This window comes from Centropristis striata, chromosome 21, assembly GCF_030273125.1.
Source record: "Centropristis striata isolate RG_2023a ecotype Rhode Island chromosome 21, C.striata_1.0, whole genome shotgun sequence".
Classification (NCBI taxonomy): Eukaryota; Metazoa; Chordata; class Actinopteri; order Perciformes; family Serranidae; genus Centropristis; species Centropristis striata.
Window position 1 is genome coordinate 9,425,346 of NC_081537.1, and position 22,084 is coordinate 9,447,429.

General features: G+C 42.1%; 1 protein-coding gene across 1 annotated transcript; it reads left to right on the forward strand.

The window, feature by feature from the left end:
- Positions 1–345: 345 nt before the first annotated feature.
- Positions 346–21,658, forward strand: tecpr1a (tectonin beta-propeller repeat containing 1a). Its single transcript, XM_059324591.1, has 24 exons — positions 346–482; positions 2,599–2,838; positions 3,408–3,590; positions 3,683–3,805; positions 3,896–4,015; positions 4,866–5,040; positions 5,129–5,229; positions 6,035–6,136; positions 6,274–6,422; positions 6,896–7,491; positions 8,085–8,230; positions 8,390–8,545; positions 8,830–8,979; positions 16,573–16,730; positions 16,841–17,071; positions 17,276–17,372; positions 17,550–17,629; positions 17,767–17,823; positions 18,642–18,816; positions 19,153–19,288; positions 19,441–19,533; positions 19,625–19,731; positions 20,564–20,683; positions 21,174–21,658. Exons 2-24 carry the CDS (start codon positions 2,614–2,616, stop codon positions 21,324–21,326), a joined length of 3,633 nt encoding a protein of 1,210 aa, XP_059180574.1. The 5' UTR covers positions 346–482; positions 2,599–2,613; the 3' UTR covers positions 21,327–21,658.
- The last annotated feature ends 426 nt before the right edge of the window (positions 21,659–22,084 follow it).

Sequence of the window (22,084 nt, forward strand, 5' to 3'; positions counted from 1 at the left end):
TATATATATATTTAAATACATGCAAAACATAAATGATAATTCTAGATATTTATTTCTATATTTTCATCACATTTACTTTTACATTCCACATATATTTATGTATTTCTATATTTATTTATTTATTTATATCTACATTTATTATTCTTTTTAAAATCTATTAATTGTATTTATTTTGTCATTTATTTCTCATTTTTCGTCCCTAATAGTAAAGTAGACCTGCTGTATTGAGTTTGTGGGGCAGCAGCGCCCCCTGCTGGATCTTACAGCTACAAACACCCAATAGGAGTCCGTCAAAATGAGCCAATAGGAGTGAAGAAACAGCGACACTTCCTGTTTAACGTAGGACCGAAATTATGATGTAAAATAAGAGTGAAGCGGACACATTATGATTTAGACAGCTGTTTCATTCATTTCCACTCGCTGAATGAGCAGCAGCGACAGCACACCGGCGCCGTTTGACGGTTTATGAGAGGAGGCTCAAGGTTGGTGTGTTTGAACTCTTGTTAATTTGCTATTTCTAGAGAGCTAAGCCCGTAAGCCTGCACCAAAAACAAGCTGAGTGTTGTCGTTAAAGCCTAAAGCAGGTTTTACTGTGCACTGAGTGTTTGTTTGGCCACCTTTGATTCACACCTGCAGTATATTAAGGCTCATTTGTCGCTCGTGTCGTTGGCTCAGCGCTAATATGCAGCTACGTTACATTGTTACACAGCAAGAAACGTCACCATAAACAAGCATATTCCTCTTTATTTTACCGTAGCGTCGTTGTGTAATTACTTTCAATGTCAGTTATTCTATTTTTAAATTATTATTATTGTAATTAAGAGCTGGTTATACAGTGTAAAGTGAATGTAGGTGACAGAGGATACGCCTTTTATCAGCAGCATCCCTGCCTCCTCCTTACGCAATGTTGTGAAATGCAGACCAATTACAGCACGTTTTAGGCAACTACTGCATTGTTTACTGTGTTAACTATATATTGTGTTATTATATGTTGTGGTGACATTGTCCAGGGTGTAGAATATAGGTCAATACGAGGCTTTGGGTCAGACCTGAAGGGTGGAGCCAAAGTGGTGTAAACAAACTCTGCTCCAAGTAGGATTTATAGCATTTAGAGATAAAATGACAGTTCAACACAAAATTAAAAATACATATTTTGCCTCTTACCTCTATTGCTTTTTATCAGTCTAGATTGCTTTTGTGTGAGCTGCTGAGTGTTGGAGATATTGGCTGTAGAGATGTCTACATTCTCTTGAATATAATGGAAGTAGATGCCACTTTGCTTGTGGTGATCAAAGTGCCAAACAAGTACATTTGAAAAACTCAACAGCAATGTTTAATGTTGGAACTGAACTAGTTCGTAGATAAAAGTGCTCACAATGAGGCCTGTGGGTAATCTCCAATATTAGGCAACTCACCAAAACAATCTAGATTAAGAAAAGAAAAATACAAGTAAGAGGAAAAACTACTGTTTTTTTTATTTTGGAATCTGTCCCTTTTAATGCTTTTTGCTTGCCCAAGTTGTAGTGGCAAACTAACATATACAATAGGCCTTCATATATTGTGATGTACAGGTTGAATGAGCAATAGGTGTAAAATCATCAAATTAATAGTGCCTGGTAAAATGCAGCTGCTTCAGTGTCGGCGTCCTTGGTGTCCTTCAGGCTTGCCTGCTGTTACACAATTATGGTGTACTGGGACACTAATAGTACATCGACATCATTACCAATGTTATTAGTGACACCCGTGCCCTTTCTGCTTTAAAGAAATTCTCATTGTGTGAAGATGTCTGTTTGAGTGCATTAATTAACCGTAAGGTATCCAATTGACTCGTGTTACTTTGTATGTTATTTTGCACCAGAATCAGATGCTGTCCTTCGACTTCTTTCTCCCATCATAAAATTATAGCTTCTAGTCTTTTTCCACTGGCCTAGTGAATCTATTTTTTGCTCTGTGTCAGCCTCTTTCCTCCTTTTCACCTTTTAGACCAAGCTGGCACAGCATTGGCTCCATTATAACAAGCAGTATTTGAAAAACATGCATTGTAATTTTAAGGTTCAAGGCAAGCTCATAAAGTTTTAAAAGACACCACTTGGAAATTTGTTTAAAATAATTCACATACCACCCTGAATGATTTCAGGATGGTACATATTGACATATTTTAATGATGCAGTTATAAATAAAAGTATATTTCATATGAATAGCCACATTTCTACCAAGAAATTGTTGGTAATTTTTGTCCAGGGACTACTTCTCCAGGAACTCAAAATTTCCATCCAGCCATTTCAACTCTCTGTTGTTTTATTTTTGTTGTTTTTTAATGAGTTGGGAAGCTGACCTTTACTTTTAATGCCATCAAACAAAGAGAAAGCTTCTCCCCTCATCCTAAATCGATATTACAGTCATTTTGTGTTTTATGATTGAAGCCTTACATGAGTTAAAACAGCCACGCTGTGTGTATAAGCCAAATCAGAGATGGTCATCCCTGCAAACCAGACCCCGAAAGTTCCTGTACTTTCAGAAAATACCAGCTACCTAGCAGGTATTTTGGGGTATTATCCACTCATCCTATCCATTAACTCTCCTCCTCCTGTTCCCCAGGTCCCCGTAGCAACCATGCCTGCCTCCCTGCTGTGGGCGGTGGATGTGTATGGGCGGGTCTACAGCTTGTCCACGGCGGGGCAGCTGTGGGAGCAGTGTCGTGATGCCCAGATGGAGTTCAAGCGGGTGACAGCAGCTCAGCAGTGCTGCTGGGGCATCGCCTGTGACAACAGCATCTACCTGAACGTCCACGCTTCTGACCTGCCGGTCCGCTACCAGGAGGAGACCTACGAGAACCAGGTGGGTCTCTTCCACCAGTCATGGGGTCACAGAGTTTCCTGTATTCTAAGTGAAATTGAAAATGTGGAGTTCCCCAGAGGCGTGTGATTGAGTGACTGAAAAAGTAGGAAAGTAACATCCTCAAACAGAAGTGTCTCACTTCCTGTTTCTAACTCCAGCATGCTGTTAGCTGTGCGCCTCTTTTCGCACATTCGAGAGAAACATTAAACCATTTTTATATTTATAGTACATGAAAGACAAACATGCTTTCTATCCTTAAATTGCATAAATTGCTCCCGATGCTGCGTTCATCGGTGTGTGAATGAATTCCCAATGGTGGCACCAGTGTGCCCTGGCAGCCTTGACCAGTATGAATGTGTGTGTGAATGAGCATAGTGTGTATTGTAAAGCGCTTTGGATAAAAGCGCTATATAAGTGCACTCCACTCCATGCTTTCTGCAAACTTTTTGGACCATTAGGTTATGTGCACAAGGTCACCAGTGTTCTGGTAAACATGTTAGGATTGGATTATGATTGTTTGTTTTCACCCTGTGTGCGCTCTAACATGCCATCTCTGTTTTTTTTGTCAGCGATGGAATCCCGTTGATGGTTTCTCGGAGCGTTTGTTACCAAGCGACCGCTGGCAGTGGAGTGATGTCACAGGCCTGCAACACCAACCTCTTGACAGCTTCGGGCTTCCCTCCAGCAGCTGGGAGTGGGAGGCCGACTGGCACGTGGATGAGAACTTTGAGGGAGAGCCCACAGAGAAAGGGGTGAGTGTTCAGTTAATGTTATTGCCTGAATCTCCTTTTTTCTTCGTCAGTTCCTGCCTTGGTTCAGTCATTGAGGTGTTTTGTATATGCAGGGATGGACATACGCTATCGACTTCCCCGCAAACTACACCAAAGACAAAAAGTGGAACTCCTGCGTCCGTCGCAGGCGATGGCTCCGTTACAGGAGGTACAAAGCCATGGACACCTGGGCTAAGGTGCGTGTGTCTATACTTGTATGTGTGTGTGTTTGTGTCTGAAGCTTTCTGTGTGTTCACCTGCGCTTCTCTTGCTGTGTGTGCTGACAGATCCCCTCACAGCCGACAACTCTGCCAGACCCTTTCAGCGACCTCAGCTGCGGAGGTTGGGAGATCAACGAAGAGCCCAGAGGCCGGCTGTCACTGTGGGCCGTGTCCCTGCAGGGCAAGGTACAGCTCACACACACACACACACACACACACACAACACACACAACACACACCTTCGCCTTAGGTGTCAATGGCAAAGGACTTCAAGTTTCAATTAGTTTATTATTTGCATATATTAAGTCAGTGACAGTGCGGAAAACCAGTATTTTTCTGGTCTCTCATGCGTACTGCAACACGTTGTCTGGTATTTACTGTAAAGGAGCCGTAATAACCATCAGTTAGTAACGTGTTACAGTGATACAGCATAACTGATAGAGGCAAATCAACTATGTAAGCATATTTGGCAGTTTGTACTACTGAACCTTCCTGCTGTCATACAGCTTGTAAAACCTGTGATGCATTTTATGATAGAATCTTAATTAACTTTATACATCCATTATCCTGAACCGCTTATCCGAACTCGGGTCACAGGGGGCTGGCTCTCATTCACTCCTATGGGCAATTTAGAGTCATAAATAAAACCTAAGCTGCATGTTTTTGGACTGTGGGAGGAAGCTTGTCTGAAAAAAGGAATGTTTTAGGAGCAAAATGTGTTACATTTTACATTTGAACATACATGCAAAGGATGTGTTGGTGTGTCTGTTTTATTATTTTTTTTACCTTGTTAATGTCCAAAGCAAGATCACACATTGTCACATCACTTAACTATCTGCATTGCTTAATGCAGACTGATTCTTTTCCTCACTCACTAGGCCCTTTCATAGTGCCGTTTTATGCCGCGACATTTGCGGCTCTGTCTCACGTTTCACCTGCACTATGAAAACGCCAGAAGCGTGATGCCGGGAATGATCACACCATTTTTACTCTCTTGATTTCCCCCCTGATGATCTAACCCTCCTTTTCTCTCCAGGTGTGGTTCAGAGAGGGGATCTACCACCAGAATCCTGAAGGCTCTCTGTGGGCCGAGATGCCTCTCCCCGGGGAGGTGGTCCAGATCAGTTGTGGCCCGGGGGATCTGATCTGGGCCGTGCTGTGGGAGGGGCAGTTCATTGTCAGGGAGGGCGTCAGCAGGGACTGCCCCAAAGGTAACTGGCTCACTGGTGGGAAGACAAAGTGGTTTGTGTGTGATTTTGTTTATTGTTTGTATGGCAAATTATATTTTTTGCATGTCAGGTACCTCCTGGGCGCTGGTGGACTCTCCCAGTCCTGATGTGGGAGCCACACATGTAGCGGTGGGAGTCAACGTTGTTTGGGCTCTGACGAAGGACAACAAAGTAAGAAAACTCTGCAATGAACATTATAAAAGAGGCACTGGAAGACTGCTGCAAACAAATATCAGCTACTTTTGAAATAAAATGGTTATTCTAATTTGTTTTATTAACATTATACAACATTTTGCTTAATTGGTTATTCCATATTAATATATTTTATTTTATTTTTAATTTATTTTATTATGTATGTATGAAGATTCAATCTGTTGTTATTCCCAAATGTCATGCATGCAATTCCAACACTTTGCTATCAAAACAAAGACAATATACAATATCTGCTCCACTTGCAGTAGCAATGAATAGAATATTACCACTATTTGTTTATATATTTGGAGCATTGTCCAAGCTTTTGGTTTTAGTTCAGATTTCTACATAAGATTTTAGTCATTTATGTTTCCATCATTTTCTTATTTATCTCTGTAATGCTACGATTTCTTTTTTGGTCAATTTTCTCTATATATGGATCTATCTATTGAAAGATGAACACAGGAGAACAGATTTAAATATTCCAGAATTTTTTTTTAAATGTCCACCTTCAACACACAGCAATTAAAGAGGTTATGGATGGAAAATCTGTGTACAACACAGTAGTGTAAACTTATAAATATAAATAATGTATAGCTTATAGTTTAGGGTTTGCTGAGACTGCCATAGTTTAGTCATTTCACAGACACTATGTACCAAACAGGAACGGTCATTCTACTAGGCCAAACTGAGACTTAAGCTGTATTTTAACCTAAACTGTGTTGAATGCAGATGTGTGTTATGCTAAAAAAGTACTTTTCTCCCCCCTCCCCTACTGTGCCAGGTGTGGTTCAGACGCGGCGTGAACTCCCACAACCCCTGCGGCTCCGGCTGGATCAGCATGATCGGAGAGATGACCATGATCAACGTAGGACTCAACGACCAGGTGAATTATAGCCACATGACATCACATCCTGTGTAAAACTGTTAGAAGGTAACATATCAAGTACCTGCATCTCTGCTGGCTACTTTCAAGTTACTGGCTGCGGGCATATTGAAGTCATAGCTTGTTGTTGTGTGTAGGTGTTGGCGATCAGCTGCGAAGATCGGGGGGTCTACTTCCGCCAAGGTGTGACCTGTAGTGAACTGAGTGGGAAAACCTGGAGAGCCATCAATGTCCCCCGAGACGGAGACAGATCCCACTCCAGTGCCAGCGCAAGCAGCCTGCAGAGGTGGAGAGGCCTGAGTGGACACACACACACACACACACTTAAACACATGGGTGTAGACAGAGTTCAGTTAACATTTGGGGAATGGGCTGCTGACTATTTTATCTTGTTAAATGGTTAATAAATACTTTGAGCATCTATAAAACATAATTTAGATGGCTAGAATTTTGTCAGTGGTTAGCAGTTTGTTCATAAACATTAAATATTCGTGACTTATAACAGAGTGATTATTTGTGCATTGCTTATATTTATCTAAAAAATAATAATTTAAAGAATGTTTATAGACAGCTTAAAATAATGTGTTAATCATTACTAAATACAGTATTTAATATAGTTTATAAATTGTTATATTTGCAATAATACACTCAGATGTGCAGGAATTGGTGTATGTTGAACCATGAACCCTCATGTCGACACTAAAATATTTGCTGAGAAATAATCAATAAACAAACTCTTACTCTCCCTCCACGTCACAGTGCTGGATGTTACTTCTGCGGTGAGGTGCGTGCTCCGTCAGCGAGTGATGTGGAATCAGACACAGATAAAGGATCTACAGATGGAACCAGCCGCCTCATCACCTCCACCTCCCCTCCCTTGGGAGTCGACGAGCCCACAGACCTTTCTGACCAACCTGTCGAGACCCCCAAACCCCGCATCCCCAAAGTCACCAGCGACAGCTTCATCTCCGAACTCGTCTCTGATCGAGAACCAGGAAAGTCCTCCGGACCAGCAGGACCGCCTGTTCTAGAGGAGGAACCCGTCCCCGGAGAAGAAGAGGTCACAGCCCCCGGTGCTCATGTTGCTCTTTCCCCCAGCCAGGCTGGAGGTCCTTCTGACCACCAGTGGAGTAACGTGGATCTGGAGGAGGTGCAGGCCCAGCAGGCTCCAGCTGGGGCAGTGGTGGACTCAGCTGACACCTGCAGCTTGTCATCAGTGGCCACGTACACTCTGGCCATGGAGGACCCGTACGGGGCAGATGAGCACCCTCTGTGGGCGTGGGTCAGTGGAGGCGGCTGCTCTGTGGACAGCCACTCCCAGCTCAGCTGGTTCAACTGCTCCATGAACGCTTCATGTGAGTTAAATTACATCTTTTTCTTCAGCTTTCCATAAAAAACAGTGCTTTCAAGAGTTTAAAATGAGTAAAAGGGGTTAGAGAGCCCCAACTTCATACAAACTGCAACACATATACTGTATGAAATGGTGTGACAATTTTTCGATAACATCTGGGTCCCAGAACAAAATAAAGTGAGTATTAATTCAATATCCTAAGTCAAGGCGAGCATGATTGCACTTTAATTCCATTTAATGTCTGCAGGAATCCTGTGGTGCAATTAAAGGGATTCTTTTGATTTTTGAAGTGGGGTTGTATGTGGTACTCCTCCAAACTTCACCATTTGCGGCAGCTAATAGACTGACTATGGATAAGCAGGCAGGAGAACAAACATGGACGCTAAGAAATGTACTGCTGTGGACAGAGGCAGCAGCAAAACATATTTTAGACACTAACAAATATATATTTGTTTAAACACTATGTTTAAACTGATTTCACCGCTATGCCTTATGATTCATGCCTTTGGCCATCTACTGTAGGTAATATACTGACTATGGGTGAATACCTCATACAACCACACAACCGTTACTGATTTTTAATTTCCGTCCTTCCAGCTTTGGTCCAGTCAGTCCAGTCCATGAGTTTGTCTGTCACCCCAGCCCAGACGGCAGCCTGGAAGAGACAAATCTTTGAACAACTCAGCGAGAGGACCAAAAGAGAGATGGATAATTTCAGACATTATGAACAAGCCATTGAACAGGTACTTTGAGAACATCAGGAGCTTTTAGATCTTAAGGACATTTGTTTACTCCTACTTACTGCATTTCTGTCTTTGTGTGGTATTTTTCTGTCTTACCTCCCTCTTTTATTTATCACTAATTTATTCACTCCTCTGCCTGACCGCTTGCCCCCAATTCAGTCTGTGTGGGTGAAGAAGGGAACCATGCAGTGGTGGAGAGACTGGAAGCCACACAAATGGATAGATGTTCATTTTGCCCTGGAGCAGTTCTCAGGACCAGAAGGCAACAAGGACGGCATCCTCTTCATCTATTACAACTTTAATGAGGAGAAGAAGGTGAGAGAGAAGTGTGTGTTCCCAGGTTGATGCTGTGTGGATGAGACATTTCAATGCAGTACAAGCCAGTGTCATAAGCCCACTTGTGGGCAATAGTTGTTTTGATAGTGTCAAGGTCAGGTTGGCACAATAAATGTGTCTGACAATGGAATGAGTCAGTGAAATGATTCAGTGCTGCTGTTTCTCTCTGCCACTCACTTCTTCTTTCTTCCTTCGTTAACTTTTATTTTTACTTTCTATCTACCTCTTTTCTCTTCTTCCCTCTCTGCTGTCACTCTCTCCAGTATCTGCATGCCTTCATCAACGAGGTCACCATCCTGGTCCCTGTGTTGAATGACTCCAAACACACATTCGCCATCTACACTCCTGAGCGGACCAAACAGAGGTGGCCAATCAGATTGGCAGCAGCCACAGAGCTAGAGATGCATGATTGGGTTAGTATGGATATTGCACCGCATTTTAACACCCAGAAAACCGGAATAGTGCCAACTAATCTTCTTAGTTATCTCAAATCCAAATCAAATGAAAATTACTTTATTTATCCCAGAGGGGAAATTCAGTTAGTCTGGTAACTCTGTTAGAATGAGACAGCCTGATGGCTGTAGGAGCGAAGGATCTCTTGTATCTCTCCGTCCTGCAACGGAGAGAGAGGATGGGTTACTGAATGGGCCTAATGGGCACAGGCCCAGAGAGAGATGCAAAATGCCCACAAACAAATGGAAAACAACTAAAAAAAAAAAAAAAAAGAAACAAAAAGACTATAAAAGAGATGAAAAAATGCTGCAAAGACACAAGGAGACCACACAGACTCCTATTGACAATGAAAAGGGTCAAAATAACCATTTTGAAAAATGACCCCAGAGAGACCTAAAACAACTTAAAAGAGACACAAAATAACGATGAAAAGGCCTAAAACAACTACAAAGAAACACAAAATTACTACAAAGAGACACATAATGACTACAGCAAAACATAAAACAGCTACTGTTGGAGCTATTTAGTTCTTTTTAGTATTTAGTTGTCTGTTTAGTTTATTATTAACAATGAGTATTATTTGATTATTCTAGACGTTTGTTTATTTTGATAATATTTTGTTTTGCTAGTTAATTGTTTAGTTTAATCATCATTATTGTTTAGCATATTTAGTTTACATATTATATTGTGGGTTTTATGGAATTTGGATTGGCACCGTGGGCACCTGAGGTTATATAGGTAGGTAGGTTGGCAGAGGGCCGTCATGCACCTGGGTGGGCCTATGGTTTTTTACCAGCGCGAAGAGAGGCAGCAGGAGCCATGTTTCTTTGTTCTTTTGTTTGCTTGCTCGCAATGGACAAAATAAACCTTTGGATCTATCAATCATGCATGGACATCACCTTCTTTGCCTGCGTACACCACACGCTCATGGTGCATCAGTGGTATTTTGATTAAGTTTGTTTTAAGTTTAATTTTGTTATTTTTTCGGACTAAATTGCCACTACAAAAAGTAAAAAACCCGCCCTTGGACTCAAAGGAAGGATCCCTCATCACTGGATAAGTTGGATCTTCTTGGATATTGGATTGATGAACTGTACGGATTGTTTTATTCATCGCCTTTTGGATTAAGCATCAGCGGGAAAACGGCTTCCAGCCGGATCAACAAAGACTCAGCCTTCTCACATGAAACTGGTACGTGATACGACTGCTGTATTGGAAAACAGCCAAACGACTGGAGTTTGGAAGTCAGTGTTTCACAATCAAGTTTATGAAGTTTAAGAAGTTGGACGGCGCTGAATCGCCGCATGCAAACATTGCGCAGTACCATTACGCACCACTGTCGGAGACTTCATTCATTAAAGAAGAGGAAACCCCGACTGCAACGTCACTCATCAAGTCTTGTTTGTCCCTTTAACCTACCGATTTGTCTGATTGTGGATTTTGATTGCTGTGTAACAAGCAGTTTAGAAGAAAAGAGGAAATGTCCGATGTTACGGCCAATGATGCTGGAACGCCGTCAGCAAAAAGAAGCGTTAAACTCACTTCTAAAGGCTTGTGCTTCTATACGAAAACGTGTCAAGAAAAAAGGAATGCAAAATGCAAACAAGCTAAACGATGTGTGGAAAAGATCCGTGCGCTGATGGAGTCAAATGAAAATGTGATTTCAGTGAATTCTGAGCTTGCCAAGTTTATCCATTGTTATGAAGACGCCAATGAAATGCATGAAACTTTTATGAGTCTACCTTTGCCACAAGATGAAGCGACAAGACAAAGTACGCACTTTAAGGAAAAAATGATGAAGTTTTGTGATTACACTGAGAGGGTGAAAGCCTGGCTGTCTGAGAGAGGCTATCCATACGCGCAGCCAAATAAAGACACTCCCGATGACCAAAGCGTCGCAGATGAAATTAACCCCGAAGACAGTGCTTCTAATGTGTCCAGTGTAAAAGTGAGCTCTGTAAGGACAAGCTCCCAGCTATCTCGGACCTCCTCTGCATCTTCTGCACGCATTCAAGCCAAGGCCGACAAAGCAGCTCTGATTGAACGTGTCGCCGCATTAAAAAGGAAACATTTAATAGAGGCTCAAGAGGAAAAATTGAGGAGAGAAAAGGAACAACTGGAACTCGAAACCGAGCTGGCTGTTACAAATGCAAAGCTTCACGTCTTGGAAATAAATTCATCGCAGTGTGGCTCAAAACGTTCTGATGGCATGAACTCTTATTTTGAAAGGAATAACTCCCAAAGAGCAAATGCATTAAATCCTGACGCTGACGCCTTTGTACCTGTCACAATGGAGGAAAAGGTTAATATTACTGCTGTGCCTGATGCAATGTCACAACCACAAGTTGTTCGGCCCAAACACATGGGTGGAATTCTGTTGAAGTCTGATGCTCCAGTTCAAGTAAAACAAGCTGTTATTGAAAATCAAGCAGGACTGGTGCACCCTCAATCCCACTCTGTGACTGAAAACTATCAGAATGACATTGTGAACATCATGCAAAGACAAAATGACATTGCTTCTCTGTTGGTCCAGCAAAATCTGAGCTCTGTCCTTCCAACAAGAAATATCCCTGTGTTCGATGGAGACCCACTTCAATATAGGTCTTTCATCAGAGCTTTTGAGAATGGAGTGGAGGAGAAGACAGATAATTGGAGTGACTGTTTGCACTTCCTTGAACAGTACACCAGGGGGCAGCCAAGAGACCTGGTGCACAGCTGTCAACATCTGCCTTCAGACCTGGGATACCACAGAGCCAAAAGTCTTCTAGCAGAGCACTTTGGAAATGAATACAAAATTGCTTCTGCATACATGGAAAAGATTCTCAACTGGACGCCTGTTAAAAGTGAGGATACTAAGGCATTACAATCATTCTCCCTGTTTCTTTGTGGATGCTCAAATCTAACAGAGCAAATGCTGCACATGAAAGAATTGGACTTACCTTCTAACATGAGGAGCATCATCTTGAAACTCCCCTACAAATTAAGGGAAAGATGGAGAACTGTTGCTTGTGATCTGCAAGAGCGAAATGGTCGGAGAGCATTGTTTAATGATGTGGTTGTTTTCATTGAAAAGCAAGTAAAAATTGCCTCAGATCCCCTTTTTGGCAACATTCAGGACCCACAACCCACCAACTACAAGGCATCCACCACAAGTCATTTAAAGCAAAGGAAAAAGGAAAGCAGTTTTGCTACTAATGTCACTGCAGTAGAGGAAGGAGTCATATCTCAGTATGGAGGAAATAAGATCAAGCCCTCTTCTACCCCAAGCTGTCTGTTTTGTTCACAAAGAAGTCACTTGTTGGATAAATGCTCTCAGTTCAAAATGAAGTTACATCGAGATAAGATTAATTTCATCAAGGAAAAAGGAGTTTGTTTTGGTTGCCTGAAAATAGGCCACATAAGCAAAGACTGCAGGAGTCGTTTGGATTGCAATGTGTGTCACCAAAAGCATCCGGGAGTCCTCCACATAGAGCGGCAGGATAGAGGCACATCCTCCGAACACTCCCAACCCACCGTGAGCTCTCCAAGTGTTTCCACTGTAACATCTCAAACTTGCGGCCATATTGGGGCCGGTTGTGAAGATGATTCCATCTTTCCAATTGTGGCAGTTAAAGTCAAGAACAAGAGGAGTAACAAAACTGTGCAGACATATGCCTTTTTGGATCCAGGGAGTTCAGGAACATTCTGTACCGAGAACCTGGCAAGAAAATTGAACCTGAGAGGTGAAAGGACAAGTATTCTGTTAAAAACAATGGGTCAAAAGAAGACTGTAACTGCTCATGTTCTGTCAGGTCTTGAAGTGTCTGGTGTGAATGCAGATGATTTCATTCAGTTACCTGATGTTTTGACTCAAAGAACCATGCCTGTCTCTTCACTCAACGTCCCACAACAAGAGGATCTTGTTCAGTGGTCTTATCTGAAGGATGTAAAGCTCCACAACATTGATTCAGGTGTCGATCTTCTCATTGGAACTGATGCCCCAAAAGTAATGGAGCCTTGGGAGCTGATAAATAGCCAGGATGAAGGACCTTATGCAGCAAGAACCAGGGTCGGTTGGGTCATTAATGGTCCACTTCGTGGCGGAAGCAGTAGGAGTAAGAGTGGCTGCCCTGCTGTAACAGCTAACCGAATCTCTGTTGAACACCTTCAAGAGATGCTGGTTAAACAGTATAACCAAGACTTTAACGAAAGATCATCAGAGGAGAAGATTGAAATGTCCAGAGAAGACATCAAGTTCATGAATGTTGTGAGTCGCTCAACAGAATTAATTGGAGACCATTACTGCATTGACTTACCTTTCAGACAGAGCAATCCCATCTTGCCAAACAACCGCTGTGTTGCAGAACAGCGCCTCCAGAGCTTGAAAAGGAAATTTGACAAGAATAGTCAATTTAAGGAGGAATATGTTTCATCTGTAAATGACATGTTAACTCAAGGATATGCTGAGATGGTGCCTGCTGACCAACTAAAAAAAAGTGTTGGAAAGGCCAGAGTTGCACCCCTCAAGCAGACTACAATCCCACGACTGGAACTCACAGCAGCAGTTCTGGCTGTTCGAGTGGATAAAGTGCTGCACAAGGAGTTGCAGCTTAAGCTGGAGAAGTCAGTTTTCTGGACGGACAGCACAACAGTCCTTAAATATGTCTCTAATGAAACGAAGCGATTTCACACTTTTGTTGCCAACAGAGTTTCTGTCATCAGAGAAGCAGTAGATATTGATCAGTGGAGATATGTGTGTTCCAAGGAGAATCCCGCAGATGAGGCCTCAAGAGGAATGAAAACTCAGGATTTTCTGAAAGGCAGAAGATGGATAAATGGACCTGAGTTTCTCTCCAAGACAAAGGAGGATTGGCCTGAAATGAATGTGGATCTTGATGTGATTTCTGTAGATGACCCGGAGATCAAAAGGGACTTGATGGTGAACACAATTGTCAAGGATGTGGAAAATCCCACCAGCCACCTTATCTGCTACTTTTCTTCTTGGACTAAGTTGAAAACATCTGTGGCTTGGTTTCTGAAGATCAGGGACGTTCTCATAATGTTGGCTCAGAGGAGAAAGGAGTTTCTTGCTTCTGCAGGCCTGAAAAAGGACCATCTGAAGATTCAAGTACATGAAGTGGAAAGAAGAGTTCAGAGCTTTAAAGTCGTGCTCAAAGGTCAAAGTCTGACTCCTGAAGATCTGGTTAAAGCAGAGCAGTCAATCATTCTGTATGTTCAAAAACACAAGTTCAAAGCTGAAATTGCCTCACTCAAAGGTAGCTTTAAAAACATTCCCAAAGACAGTCCATTGTACAAACTGGACCCAGTAATGGATGATGAAATCCTCAGAGTGGGTGGTCGACTCAGTAAAGCAGCACTGCCATCAGAATCCAAACATCCAGTCATTTTGACCAAAGACATGCATGTATCTACATTAATCTTACGTCATATCCACCATCAACTAGGACATGCAGGAAGAAATCACATGCTGTCCAGGTTACGGCAGAAGTACTGGATCATTAATGCAAACTCTGCTGCCAGGAAGGTCATATCGGACTGTGTTGTTTGCAGACGCAACAGAGGAAAGCTTGTCGAACAGAAGATGGCAGACTTGCCTGAAGAGAGAGTGCTGCCTGACAAAGCTCCTTTTACAAATGTTGGAGTTGACTATTTTGGCCCTATTGATGTTAAAAGAGGCAGAAGTCTTCTCAAGAGATATGGAGTGCTGTTCACATGTTTCAACAGCCGTGCTGTGCACTTAGAAGTGGCACATACACTGGATACAGACTCTTGTATAAATGCAGTTCGGAGGTTCATCTGTAGACGTGGTCCAGTCTCAGCTATCAGGTCTGACAATGGCACAAATTTCGTTGGAGCCAGCCGAGAGCTAAAAAGAAATCTGACTGTTTTGAATCATGACAAAATTCAAAGGGCTTTGGTCCAGGATGGCATAAAATGGAACTTCAACACACCAGCAGCTTCTCATCACGGTGGTATCTGGGAGCGACTGATTCGTTCAGTTAAAAGTGTTCTCACATCAGTTGTGAAGCAGCAAACTCTGGATGATGAAGGGCTCCAGACTCTTTTCTGTGAGGTGGAGGCAATATTGAATGATCGACCCATCACAAAAGTGTCAGATGATGCAGGTGACCTTGAAGCCCTCACACCAAATCACATTTTAATGTTGAAGGGCAAGCCAATTATGCCACCAGGATTGTTTGACCACAGTGATCTGTATGTCAGGAAAAGGTGGAAGCAAATACAATACATGGCTGAAATATTCTGGAAGAGGTGGATTTCAGAGTATCTGCCTATGATGCAAGAGAGACAAAAATGGACACGGCCAAGAAGAAGCCTCAGTCTTTTTGCCGACGCCACAGCTCCAAGAGGATCGTGGGTGATGGGGAAAGTTTTGGATGTCAGACCAGATGCAAAGGGACAGGTACGCTCTGTGCGTCTTCAAACCAGGACCAGCATTCTGGAGAGGCCTGTGACAAAGCTCTGTCTGCTTCTGGAAGCAGCAGTCAACATCATGGACTGACTCTCTCTTTCTCTAACTCTACATTTCTCTCTTTCTCTCTATCTAACTTTTTGTTGCAGATACATCAAGAATTTAGACAATTTATTCAAAGTTAATGCATGACAAGGAATATTTCTGATTATTAGTTCACGTTGCAGAAATAGCTCCTTTCGTTCTTCTTTTCTGAAGATAATTTTAATTGTGATATAATGCACAATTAGGGGCCGGAGTGTTGGAGCTATTTAGTTCTTTTTAGTATTTAGTTGTCTGTTTAGTTTATTATTAACAATGAGTATTATTTGATTATTCTAGACGTTTGTTTATTTTGATAATATTTTGTTTTGCTAGTTAATTGTTTAGTTTAATCATCATTATTGTTTAGCATATTTAGTTTACATATTATATTGTGGGTTTTATGGAATTTGGATTGGCACCGTGGGCACCTGAGGTTATATAGGTAGGTAGGTTGGCAGAGGGCCGTCATGCACCTGGGTGGGCCTATGGTTTTTTACCAGCGCGAAGAGAGGCAGCAGGAGCCATGTTTCTTTGTTCTTTTGTTTGCTTGCTCGCAATGGACAAAATAAACCTTTGGATCTATCAATCATGCATGGACATCACCTTCTTTGCCTGCGTACACCACACGCTCATGGTGCATCAGTGGTATTTTGATTAAGTTTGTTTTAAGTTTAATTTTGTTATTTTTTCGGACAAAATTGCCACTACAGCTACAAAGACACAAAAATAACTATGAAGAGACCAAAGACCACTCCAAAGAGACACAAAATAACTACATAAAGGGGCAAAATGACCACAGACAAAAAATACAAATCTACCAAAACAATTTCATAGTAATACAAAACTAAAAGAGGCAAAACCATTATAGAGTGTGTCTTGTTCCGATGTAGAAGAGGTTGAGGGGTCCATTGTCTCATATCCTGTCCATATGATATGCTCACACATTCATTTTGATTGCCTTCTTTCTGTCTCTTCTCGTTTTTCTCTCACTCCCTCTCCAACCCAAACACTCCGCCTTCACCTCCCTCCCGATCTCAAGCTGGCGTTGTTAAGTGTCTCGTGCTGCGACTCCAGGGGGATCCAGGGTCCTCCCTCCAAGCAGGCCATGTGGTCCATCACCTGTAAAGGAGACATTTTTGTCAGTGAGCCGTCTCCTAGTCTGGAGGCCATGCCTTACCCCACACCCTGCGACCAGATGTAAGAATAGGAGAAAGAATATCACGCTTTTCTTTTTTTACAATTATGCCAGATTGTTTTTTTTTAATCTTCACTCAGCGTTAATGAAGCATGTTCTGACCTCTATGCAGGTTCTGGCGGCAGGTCGGAGGTCACCTACGCGTGGTGGAGTGCAACAGTGTTGGCATAGTGTGGGGGATCGGCTACGACCACACGGCCTGGGTCCACACCGGGGGCTATGGAGGAGGCTTTTTTCAGGGACTGGCCAGCAGCACAGACAACATTTACACACAGGTGGATGTCAAGAGTGTCTACATCTACGAGAACCAGAGGTGGAACCCTGTCACCGGCTACACCAACAGGTAGGCCGCTCAAACTGAATCTGATGAGAGTCCACGTTTTGAGTTATTGCAGAGTAAAGCATTCTTACATTTAATTTTTTTCACTAAACATCTAAACCTTTACTTTAACATTATGATGTAACAAACAACAGGTGAGGCACATGTTGTTTTTAAAAACTATAGAGTCATTCTTAACTTATTTAAAGTGTGTTTGGTTTATTTTAGAGGGCTGCCGACAGACCGCTACATGTGGAGTGATGCATCCGGACTACATGAGTGCACAAAGACAAATATGAAACCGCCTTCCCCTCAGTGGACATGGGTAGGTACTGCCACACACACACACACACACACACACAAATGCCCTGTGGTGCATAGATTAGCCACTGTCCTGAAATCCTGACCAAGCAAAAGAAATATTTGAATTTTCACAGACAAAATGTATAGGCAGAAATACAGATGTGTTCAGTGTTTCACTTCTCATATTTTCTGTTTTCAGGTGTCTGACTGGGTTGTTGACTACAGTGTGTCTGGAGGGACGGACAGAGAAGGCTGGCAATTTGCAGCTGATTTTCCAGCGTAAGTTTCATTTGCCTTTCCTCAAACCCACCTGCTGTAACAGGTTTTTCAAATTATGCTGTCCTCATTATAATGACCTTTTAGGTCAGTATTCATACATGCAATTCTTCCTTCCTCTTCCCTATTTCTCCATGCAGGTCATATCACGGCCATAAAACGCTGAAGGACTTTGTGCGTCGCAGGCGATGGGCCAGGTACTATAAAAAGCAACACTGCGATATTGGTCTCCAATGTATTTGCTCAGCGGGTACACAGTGGTCTGAGTGGCCAGTGCACTTGACATTTGCAGTTTTTGTTTGTGTGTTTAGGGGTTTTTTTTTTAAGCCAACATTAGCAGGAGACAGCAGAGAGAAATAGATCTGACAGAAGTTGATATTTGGTTAGTGTGGGAAAAATATATTTGATTGATCAGTAGGAAATACTTTACATGCAAATCATAAAAAGTATTGTACTACACATCTTAAAGAGGATTGAATGTATAGAGATGTTTGACACAAGAAAAGGATACTCTTTATATCGATTTTTTTAAAACTCTAATTCTGGCTGATAAAAGGAGAACCTCAAGCAGTTTCTAGGCATTTTTTACTCCTGTCACATTTTGCTCACTGTGGCCTTGTTTTTCGCTGCAGTATAAAATTCATTGCAAAATCATGGCAAGAAATGGGGAGAATTCAAAAGCTCTTTAGTGTACTATAATGCCATAAATCATTAAAAAAAAAAAAGAGAAAAAAAAAGTTTAATTTCTTTAATCATTTATTTTACAAAAATTGAGGGGGAAATGTTCCAAATATTAGAAAACAAAGATTGTCTTCCACATGCTAAACACATTCTTACTACCTGGACATACAATCCCACTTGTCCTCTCCTCTCTGCTCTGTGTAAGAAGCTTACGCAGACTTACAGCAGGACCCAGTTTCTTTTGCCACATCTTCTACTCCAGCAGCATGTTTAACTGGTGAAATTGTAAATAAGGACACCTATGATCTTGTTTTCTGTTTTTCCTCCGACACAGGAAGTGTAAATTATCCACCACAGGACCCTGGCAAGAAGTTCCTCCGATATCTCTGAGTGATGTGACCATCCTGCCGTGTGCAGCCCAGAACAGCGTGGACGTGGTTCCTCTGTGGGCGATCAGCAACAAGGGAGACGTGCTCTGCCGACTGGGAGTCACCGCACTGACACCTGCTGTGAGTCACATTTACTGTATGAACACAAACACCACATGAACAGGTTTAACACCATCTGGTGAGTCACCCATAAAGATTCACTGCCATTTTCCTGTTCTTATTATAACTGTGGCAGTGTGTGTCCTTATCCTCGTCTGTAGCCCTAACTGCGCTTTTTTTCACACGGTTATCGTTCATGACTTTGACAAAAGAGTGCAGCACAACATCTTCTATGTCTAATTCCTGTTGATGAGAAGCTAAAAATGTATCTAAGATGCCTCCAGTGTAGCAGCAAAAAAGAAATGTGTTAAATATTTGAGAGTTAAATGTTCTAATAATTTCTGGCTGCTCTCTCAGGGATCCTCATGGCTCCACGTGGGAACTGACCAGCCTTTCAAGTCCATCTCCATTGGCGCTGCAAGCCAGGTTTGGGCCATCGCCAAGGACGGTTCAGCCTTCTACAGGGGATCTGTCTCCTCACAGAGCCCAGCAGGTCAGTGGGAACAGAAACTGTTATACTGTGCATGGAAGAACAGAGACTGTCATTCATGCCACTGTCAGAAACATTAACATTTACTTAAAAATGACACTTGTAGGCTTCTGATGCTGCAAACAAACATGATGATGTGTTGTCTCCCTCTGCAGGAGACTGTTGGTATCACATCCCCTCCCCGGCCAAACAGAAGTTGAAGCAGGTGTCTGTTGGGAGGACGTCAGTCTACACTGTAGATGAAAATGGTAAAGCGTTTACAATTGCATTTAGAGCTTATCTTTATGCACTTTAATAAACATATGCATTATATTTATGTTTCTTGGATTTCCTGTGCAGGAAACGTGTGGTACCGGCAGGGCGTGACCCCCAGCTACCCTCAGGGCTCCTCCTGGGAGCACATCTCTAATAATGTACGCAAGGTCTCTGTAGGGCCTCTGGACCAGGTCAGTACCAGGATAACTTTTTTCACTTCTGGTGTCCTTTTAATACTGTCTTCATTATAGTAAATCTCTAGATATTTTCAAAAGAAAGCTTAAAATATAGCTCTTTACCTTTATCTTAATAGCTTTGCACTTGCTCTCTGCTATACTTTTTTAATATGATCTAATGATATTTTTATGATCCTATGCATTTAATTTATTTGTTTTACACTTATATGTGATAATGCTTGCATTATTATTTTAAAAATATATTTTTTATAAATTTTAAGTTGGGCTTTTAGAGTCAGAGCATGTTTTATACTGGATTCAACCAAATGGAGCAACCTGTGAGTCTAATCTATGGGAAGACTTGGAACAGACCCAACACACACAGGCGTAGATTACTTATTAAGTTACTCTGCTGCACTTTTTATGATCTATATTTTTAACTTCCATTTTATAAATCGAATGCTTTTGATATGTTAATTGTTATGTCCATTCACTGTCAAGCATTTGGCAAAAGGTGCTATGCAAGTAAAGTTTATTATTAAATCATAGATGTGGATGTGATAACCATAATATTAGATTCATCACTTCACTTTTTTTAACCTTTATTTTATATGGGGTATTATTGAAATTCAGACTTGACTGAGTCGTCTTTTTAGTATTTTGATCTTTAACCATGAAAGACTGCAGCATCAACTGCAGCATCAAAGGTCTCAGAATATATTCCTTGAAATGAACGTAATATGAAATGTATGTCAACACATGACTGCACCAGAGGAAATGCCGCCATGGTTATAAACAATTCCTGCCTGTTGTTTGTTTACTTTGTGATTTTTGTTGTTGTGGGTAGGTGTGGATCATAGCGGACAAGGTGCAGGGCAGCCAGGGTCTGAGCTGTGGAACAGTGTGCCATCGACTCGGAGTCCAGCCCTTGGAGCCTAAAGGACAGTCGTGGGACTACGGCATTGGTGTAAGACTTTAAAAAAAACTTGCCTCTGAGAGCTTCCGTAGTGATAAATAGAGATGCGTCCACAGTGTAAATGGTAAATGGACCTGCACTTATATAGCGCTTTTCTAGTCGCTTTACACTACAGACTGCGCTCATTCACCCTTTCACACACACACATTCATCCTGGTGGCAGAGGCTACCCTAAACGGTCCCACCTGCCACCATTGGGAATTCATTCTCACACCGATGAACGCAGCATCGGGAGCAATTTGGGGTTCAGTATCTTGCTCAAGGATACTTCGACATGTAGGCTGCGACGGTCAGGGATCGAGCCACCAACCCTTCGGTTGGGGGCCAACCAACTCTACCAACTGAGCCACAGCCGCCCCGTGTAAGGTGCTGAAAGAGGCTGTTTGACCGTTAATTTGTGCTCAAAGCCAGACAGTTAAGCTGTTTACTTGCAACAAACACGAGAGCCTTAAGGTGATTTCTCTCTCTTCTCTTCTTTCAGGGCGGATGGGACCACATCACAGTGAGAGGGAACTCCATGGAGCCGCCTCGCATCCGCCTCCCCTCTCTGACGGCCCCGGCCCCTCAGAGCCCGCTCCCTGTCCGAAGCACAGAGGTCAACGGCAATGCTGTGGGATGCTCTACACACACATGAACACACACACGTACTGTACATAGCCACCTTGAACCATATTACCTTTGTAGTAATATGTCGTATGTAGTTTTTGTTTAAAACCACTTTTACTTTTAACACTGGAGTAGCAGCAGAGAGAATTTACCCGTCACTCTAGAGGACGGCCTTTAGTCTTCACACCGCTGCAGCCAGTGTAACACAGTTGTGACTTTTAGAAAAATCTTAAATGCTGAGCCCAATCTGTCTCCTTTCTGTGAAGGTAATTTTTACTCTTTTCACCCAAATGTACGTGCATTTCTGTCTAATTTTGCTGTTCGTCTTGGTCACTGACATTGAACTTTATGGTCTCAGTACTTTTTTGTCCTTATTTTTTCACCAGGCTGTGATGTTTCTGTTGGTTTCTGTGTTTAGAGTACATCATCTAAGCTTAAGATGAACGTGGAAGAATGACGTTTTTATGACTTTTTTGGGGGGAGTTTGAATGGAAAAGGGTAGTTTATTTTAATTACAGTTGCTCAGCTGCTGACTTCTAGTACTGTATACAAAAAAATACTACTATTGACAACAGGTTAACACTTATTCAACAGAGTAAAGCCTCATTACTTTTTAAAATGTAATACCAGGAAGGAGAAGGCAGGACAATTTTTGGACCCCGGCTCCACAGGCTGCTCAATATGATTTTATACCACAGACTGCAGAGAAATATGGGTGCAGCATCTGTGTATACGTTTCTGAAGAGGCATTTTGACAATCCTGCCAGTTGTTTGGAGCCAGAAAAT